Genomic DNA, 8,555 nt, shown 5'->3' on the forward strand with positions numbered 1-8,555 from the left:
TTGTTTTTTCCCTGTCGTGGTGGATGGGTGTTTACTATGGATAGCGCGTTGTTGCCTGAATGAGCTCCTCCACACTCTTTTGTGTGCATGTGTATGGTATACTAAGGGTGGATTTGTATGTGTGTACTACTGAGCTTCCTGTTGAATTTGTGTTGCCTGTGACATTGTGCAATGTTTGAATTATTGTCTGTTTCTGAATTTTCCTGGTGGGAGTGACTCTGTTACGAATTCTGCCTGCCTCCCGAAAAAGACAGGTTATGGGGTCTCGGTTTGTAATTTGGTAGAAATTAAGGTCACATTAAGAATTCCTGCCAGATCCTGTCGTTCACTAACTCCCTTCTTACACTATTTCAGGGTGACTCTGGTGGACCCCTGAATTGCCAGGGCTCAGATGGAGTGTGGTACGTCCATGGTGTGACCAGTTTTGTGTCCTCCGCTGGGTGCAATGCCTTGAGGAAGCCTACTGTCTTCAGCCGAGTCTCCAACTACAACACGTGGATCACTGACGTAAGTCTTGCCTTCATGATCACACAGGACACAGCTTTAATTTTAAAGTGAAAATGCACCCCCATGAAAGGGAAGGGGCCTTCCTATGAGAAGCAGTGACAAGTGGTTCTGATGGTGCAGAGGGTGAGTGCCCTCTTACATGGCCTGCTAAGCTTGGGATTGGGAAAATAGGGTTCTTCCAGGGAAGAAATGGGAATATGGAGCCCCACCCTATGGTGTTCCTAAATAGAGGGGCATGTCCCATTTGGTGGTTAGAGGTTACACTGTAAGAATGAAGCTGTTTGACAATTGGACACAGCTCTTGGCATTGAATCTGCAAGAATAAACACACCATCATACCTTGCACACTACATAACTCCAATTAAGCAATGATTTAATGTCAACTGTTGAGAATAAACACTTCTAGAAGTGGAATGTAAACAACAAACTCGTATTAAGGAACATACATATATATTTACACTTTGGTCTTGCCTGGTAATCCATGTGTAACTTGACCCAATTTACTACAGAACATTTTAAATAAGACCATCTAAAGAAAGCAGGAAGAATGCTAAGGCTTGTCAATGTGTGATGGTGCTGTCCCCACAGCCTGTTGATAATCATAAAGGGATGATACCATTCTGTAGAGTAAGGAAGAGATGAGGCTGGTGACCCCTGCACCATCAGGGAGCATGCAGTAGTAGTATGCATGCCAGCAAAAAGATTTTTTTCTAAACCAAAAAGAGAGAGTGAGGAAGCTCGTCCTTCTCCCCTAGGCACTTGTAACAAGCAAAAAGAATGAGCTTAGTGAAATCTCAGTCGACCAGCATCCTGTTAGTCTTTGAGTAGTCTCCAAAAAGGAAAACCCATTCGTTTTTTTTAAAGAACCCTCACCCACCAACCTAGTTTGTGGCATGTTTCATCAACGGGTTCCCACCTAGGGGGCAGAGTGCCTCCTAGGTGTGCTGCGATGCCTTATTACAGCGGAGCAGAATTTTTGAGTGAACAGGTGAATGTGAACATTAAAACTACCTCTAGGATACACCAGATAAGGATAATTTTAATAATGAGTTCCTGGGCAGGATTAAGAGTAAGGGTGGGTGCGGAAGAGAAAAAATGTTTGCACACATCCAAAGGAGGTAAAATGTGGTCTACATGTTTCAGCCAATCAATACTGTGTGAGATTGCTTTCTTCAGGACCAGTGCTGCTAGGACCGAAAGCAACCCTAAGCAGGTGTAGTGTACGCACATACCCTAGGGTGTGCATGAGTGAGAGGAAATTTGTAACTTACGATTTGCACCTGAAACAAAATATTAGAGTTACGATAGTTATTCGTAACATGGATCCCGTCGGGAGGTGGTACCTGTAGTCACACTTTTCTCAAGGCATTCCTTCTGCACGGGTACCTACTGCGGCCCTGAGCGGGATCCCGATGATTTTGTTTGTTACAAGTGCCACCTGAAGGAAACAAAGCTGACAAATCAGTACTGTCTGCTGACGGAAGAGCCTGCAGTGAAAGGACAGTTTAGGCAATGAGTTCAATCCCCTTGGTGACAATGAGACAGTTTGGGACAGGCCCAATGACGTGGCATATGCCTTTGGCAAACAGACATGTTTCCTGGTCTGACAGGATGGCTTAATGTTATACATTTTGGGCCCGGCACCACAGCAACAGCTAATTACCCTTGGCATAAACTTACTGAGATAATTAATTTAAATTTCAAAAGTCTAATTGTTGCAAGCAGTGATGATTTCCAGGAGAAGACTCATAATGACAGGTTTTATATGAACAGTTCAGTGCTCGCCCTGGACTTTTCCTCTCCCTCCATTTTCCCTAGCCTAGAGGACTTTAGTTTAACTAGCAGCCATAGGTGACCTAGACCATTCAACAGTGGCCAAGCAGCTTTACTGAGGAGACAGGTCGACCAAGGCCTCTTTTCCAGAGGGTCGGACGAGTGCTAGTGGGATGGTTGGCCTGGTGGCCTAGAGACAGGAGTTGCCCTGTCAGCTGAGTTATGCTTACTTCTAAGGAGATATGTAGTCCCTGTGTACCTGGCAAATATTACATTCCGGATACACTGGCTATATAAACAAGCATTTACAATGCAATGGTTTTGCCTTTGTTAAAGTTAGAGCTATTGGCATTGCTCTTGACATTATATTTATTTATGTTTTTTTAACATAAATAAATGGCATTGCCATTTACAATGCCACTAGCTTTATCTCTCGCAAATGACACACACAAACACACACAGAGCCCCCCCACACACACACCCATACAGAGCCCCCCCACACACACCCACACAGCCCCCCACACACACAGCCACACAAAGCTTCCCACACACACAGCTACACAGAGCCCTCCACACACACCCACACAGCACAAGCAGGCAACAGGGGCACACGGAGTGTAGAAACATTATATTACGTTCTGGACCCCGAAATTCTTCACTGCTCCTCACTGCAGAACAAAGGACGTACGGTGGTTGGATAGCGCGGTAGCACACCCCCAGTATTATTACCCCTATCAGGACATGAGACCAATTAAATTCCTAAATTTGCTAAGCTGTGAACACCTGACAACAAACAACGCTCTGAGCAGGGGTGGGATCCCAAAACTTCATGAACAATGTTTTCTCTCAAAATAATGTACAACATGCACTGTGAGAAAAGTCATCGACTCTGGGCACAGCAGTCAACAAATTAATAAATATCGCTCTTTTCCACAAACAAAGTAAAGATGTGCCGCCCAAAGTCAACCAAATCTTCGCAATGCTGAAATAAAGGATAAAAACGAGAGGAAGGAAGAAACTGACCAACCAAACTTTGTAGTGTAGAACAGAAAGACTGGAACGGCACATCAGAGGGATCTGGGTTGCCAAAAGATCAACCTAGCAGCCTGGTTCTGTACTAGCTGCAGTCTTCTGGTGAGATACAGTGGTATGCCAAAGTATAGAGAATTGGCACAGTCTAAATGAGAGATCACCATGGCTAAGACAGCCTGTATTAGTGCTTCTCTCGTGAGGAGTCTGCTGATCTTCCGAGACATCAGGTTCTGTTCTAATGTGCTACAGATGTTATTGCAACAAACAGGACCTTACTGTGCTCCCACAGCCTGCCTGCCTCTCACCTGGATGGTAGGAGGCCATCTCTTCCCCCGTGATGAATATGTATTTCACCGCGTACATAAAGTTTGCACCAACAGGGAAAGTAATTTATTTTCTATTAACCTCTGTGGTAAAGGTCCAATTTACTGGGAAGCATGGTCGTCCTTCCCTGTTCGAGGGTGATCGCTGCTTGGAGATTACTCAGTCTACAGATCATTCTCAAAATACATCCATCTTTTGATTCTATGGCAACGGTAACAAGTCATCAGGTTAACGCTTTAAAAAGTCCTTGGCACAGCAAAATGAAGAGTAATTCTCGTTCTCGGCGAGAACAGAACAATTACATCGCTGTGTTTCCGATTTCATTGACCACACACGGGCTTTTTCTGCTCACATCCATTCTGGAAAATGATTTCCTTAAAACGCTGCCCCTCGGTGACGTTGGCAAAATGTATCGGTCTATCACGTCAAAATTCTGCAATAAAGTTGCAGCCTGAATATGATGCATATTGATTTTTAGAATAAAGCTCCTCCCTTCGTAATCTCCAAAGCAGTCTAAGAAGCACTATAAAATGTAGAAAATGAATATTCACTGAAGGTATACTCACAAAGCTTTCCCTTCGTTAAACCAGTTATCAACTGGATTAATTTAACTCGTCAACCTTAGTAACGATATTTTTAACGTTAAGAGAAGTGGGTTACATTTATTAGGAAACTGACGATCATACGGGATGATAAATGTTACATACACCTGCCATACATACCACGTGTGTGTACATATATAAGATATAGATATATGTATGTGTGTGTGTGTGGGGGGGGGGGTATATGTGTATATATACAAGAAAATGCACATACATTTATATAAAAAATATAAATACGGTGATATATAGGCATATTTAAACGTGTAGTAAAATATGAGCACAGACATTAATTTCCAGATCGCTTATTAATAGATGATACACCGTTCCCTCCCCTTGTCATGACGATAAGGATTAACAGATGTACAAAGGGCAACAGAATACCAATTTTCACTGAAAGCAATCATTCTATCTGCTGAAGGACAGGGCTGCTCGACTGGAGCCAGGCAGGGTGATTTTCGAAGTTCCCTCCTGCACAGAGAGTGCCCCGGCAGCTACAATCACACACACAAGGTGCCCCTTAACACAACAGAGGAGAGCAGGTCGGCTTACACCCAAAGATGACCCGTCTTTGAAAATTCCACATGAAGGCACACGGCGGAGACGGAGCCACCCGGAATCGAGGCATGCGTCACCTGGGATGTCAAAGCTTTATTTATGGGCCATTACCGGGCACCGAGGTTACATGAAAACAAAATGATGGCCGCGTCAGCAGTACAAATGAGCTTTCTGCAATTTAGTGTTATTGCACGTTTCTGTGCAGTACCAAGGCACAGGCAGCGCGATAAATATTTAAAAATGCCGGAATGTTACCCGGGCTCGATACAGTTAACAAATGGAACAGTTAATAACACCAACCTGTCATTAGCACTGAAAGCAATCATTCTATCTGCTGAAGGACAGGGCTGCTCGACTGGAGCCAGGCAGGGTGATTTTCGAAGTTCCCTCCTGCACAGAGAGTGCCCCGGCAGCTACAATCACACACACAAGGTGCCCCTTAACACAACAGAGGAGAGCAGGTCGGCTTACACCCAAAGATGACCCGTCTTTGAAAATTCCACATGAAGGCACACGGCGGAGACGGAGCCACCCGGAATCGAGGCATGCGTCACCTGGGATGTCAAAGCTTTATTTATGGGCCATTACCGGGCACCGAGGTTACATGAAAACAAAATGATGGCCGCGTCAGCAGTACAAATGAGCTTTCTGCAATTTAGTGTTATTGCACGTTTCTGTGCAGTACCAAGGCACAGGCAGCGCGATAAATATTTAAAAATGCCGGAATGTTACCCGGGCTCGATACAGTTAACAAATGGAACAGTTAATAACACCAACCTGTCATTAGAGCAGTCAACAAATTAATAAATATCGCTCTTTTCCACAAACAAAGTAAAGCTGTGCCGCCCAAAGTCAACCAAATCTTCGCAATGCTGAAATAAAGAATAAAAACGAGAGGAAGGAAGAAACTGACCAACCAAACTTTGTAGTGTAGAACAGAAAGACTGGAACGGCACATCAGAGGGATCTGAGGCAACGTCCTCCGCATCTCCCGGGGTTCCCTCCAGGCCACGGGAGCCCCGCGGGCTCCGCCATACTTTTTGCCGTCTTCCTTCTTCCCCCGGGCTGCCGGGGGTGGGCACTTCCGGCCGGCCGCGCTAGGATTGGTCGGCCGGCCAGTCACGGGGCGGGAAACGGGGGAGAAGAGACGCAGTAGTGCCGGCAATGCCGGACCAGACACGGGGGCGTTCCCGGCGTCCCGTGACGTCGGCAAAAGCCAAAGAATGTCGGGAACGCCCCCGTGTCTGGTCCGGCATTGACGGACAGGCCCCTTGTCCAATGGCAAGGCTCCGTTTACGGAGCCAGCCAATCAACGACGAGGGCCGAACCAAGCCACACTACAGTTATCATCAGGTTTTCGCCTGCGCCGAAAAGATGCGCAGAGCGCATCTTTGGCGAGGCAAAACCTAAAAAGGATATTTCATAAATCATTGATCAAACCAAGAGATATAACACTTTTTCATCTATAGTTTCAAATTGTGATCCGCTCACTGAGCCACACTGAGGGGCACCTTTACTAACATTTCATGCAGTGCAGCGCAGCACATCAAGGTAACTTACTGTGCTGTATTGCTTCAAATGGAGACATCAGAAATGTGCCATATTTAAAAAGAAATAGCATATTTCTGCTGCCTCCTTATGCTGGGGCACTGTGTGCTGCATAGCGCCAACACAGGCACCCTTGCACCATGGTACAAGGGTATCTGCATTACAAGCAGGATTGTTTTTGTTTGGTAAGGGACACCTGAATGCATCACACATAGAAAAAGGAAGTAACGAGGAGAAATATAGATATTTCTCCTCGTTATGCCTGAATCTGGCAGGCGTACCATTCTGATGCCTTCCCAGGTTTCCAACTTTTTGTAAATCTAGGAATGCACAAAAAACCATGGATGAATGCATGGGAACATCCATACTCCGCCCTCCCTTCCACAAGACAGCGAAATGTGCTGTCTTGCACCACTTTGGATTTACTAAATAACACAGAGCCACGCAAGGTGACTTTACGTGGCTAAGTAAATCCCATTTGAGGGCTTGTATTGTCCTTGAGTCACCATGCAACACAAGCCTGTAGTAATTCTGCCCCTAAATCTCCATCCCCTCACTCCTCCTATGCACACCCTCAACACTGCTGTGCACATCCTCAGGCATGCTGTGTATCCAATTGATCACTCTTTGACCTTGTTTGACTACCCGGCGCATCCCCCTTCAGTACCTCTAGCCTCTCCAGTACTACCCATGCAATGTTGTATCAAATGTCATGATTCACCAATGTGGGCCACTATTATGTAGCTGCCAGGACCTGCTATATACCTGTATATCAGGCTCTTCCTGTTTTATTATATGCTGCAATTGTCTCATTGTCCCAGTGTGCAACAAGGAAAGTAAAACGCATGTGAGAAGACAAAACACTAACCTACAACTCCTGGTAAACAAGACACAGCAGGCTCCAACTACAGCCTTCAATAAGTGCAGTGGGTTTGAGAGAGTTGGAGGAGAATAGTTTTACTTGATCCTGCAGTATTTAATGCATAATTATGGATTTGTCACATTTGCCACATAATCCGTCACTGGCTGCATAATCTGTAGATTTTAACAAAATATTTTTGTAGCTCAACCTGATCAAAAGTTACTAAAATCACGGCTCCCCATCGTGCCACAAAGTGGCGGTTCCTATGCAAAGGTTGAAGACTGATCTTTCAGTTGCTTACTCTGTATTTGGATGTTAAAGTGATATTAATGAGGTGAAACCTTTAATAAGTGACAACATGTGAAAAAGTTACAAAATTATAAAGTAATATTATCACAAAATGTGCCATGTTAGGTCACGTAATTTGCCTTTTCTTGATGCGTAATTCAGCTAATCTTGCGCATAATTTGGTCCGACCCTGCCACCTAATTCCAGTTTCCAGGTTTATGAGTACAATGTAACCTGGAGTTAGAACTGTTTACATATATAGGTGCCAATAAATCCCTGTCTCTCCTTACTTTCAGACTATTGCCACCTACTAAAGAGGAGAGGTGCACCCAGAGGAGAAGCATTCCAAGTGTCTCCAGACTGTTCTTTTCTGCATGCTGAAAGCTGTTTTGCATATCCTACATCTCAATGTGCAATAAATAAAGCAGACTACAACTCCCAGCATTCAGTGGTGAACAAAGTTTTTAAAAAACAGGATGGAACAACGTACCTACTGCTTGCAGATTTGTGGCCTAACTGTAACTTGTGTTATCATACCCAGGCGACACAAAAATAAAGCTATACCTTTAATTTGTCTGCGTTGCTATTGATTTATTGAGCACATGTATATTATGTTATGAGTGCATTGCAGTTCTTTTTGTTGTTTTCTTTAGTCTGTGCCGGATCACTGACATAATATCAATAACATAAATATCGATGTAGCAAAATATTGAGTTAAAAATATAGAATACAAAAATATCGAACTCCTATCTCCAAACAGGTAAGTGCAAAAATATTGAATCAAAAATATCGTTGTAAAAAATATAGTCAAAATATCGAAGTTTTTAAATGTCTTAAAAGTAATAGAAAAATAATAAAATATGAAATATAATTACCTTAAACATACTTAAAATACTTAAATAACCTTAAAATTAATAAATAATTAATTTAAGTTAAAAATAAATAAACATACAATTTAATTTTTAAATACATAAATATATATAAACATAATATTAATAAAAAATATACAATATTTTTACCGTATGTTAGTGGGACAGTAAAATGTACTATTACCACACCACTGA

General features: G+C 43.4%; 1 protein-coding gene across 1 annotated transcript in view; it reads left to right on the forward strand.

Moving 5' to 3' along the window:
- Positions 1–8,061, forward strand: part of LOC147710867 (chymotrypsin-like elastase family member 3B) — a 32,727-nt gene extending 24,666 nt beyond the window's left edge. Inside the window, exons 7-8 of the mRNA XM_086921590.1 lie at positions 355–507; positions 7,788–8,061. Coding sequence (XP_086777716.1) covers positions 355–507; positions 7,788–7,805 — 171 coding nt within the window. The 3' untranslated portion in view covers positions 7,806–8,061. The remainder of the gene's footprint in view (positions 1–354; positions 508–7,787) is intronic.
- Positions 8,062–8,555: the final 494 nt, after the last annotated feature.

The sequence above is a fragment of the Lissotriton vulgaris genome, chromosome 5 (genome assembly GCF_964263255.1).
Source record: "Lissotriton vulgaris chromosome 5, aLisVul1.2, whole genome shotgun sequence".
NCBI classification, from domain to species: Eukaryota; Metazoa; Chordata; class Amphibia; order Caudata; family Salamandridae; genus Lissotriton; species Lissotriton vulgaris.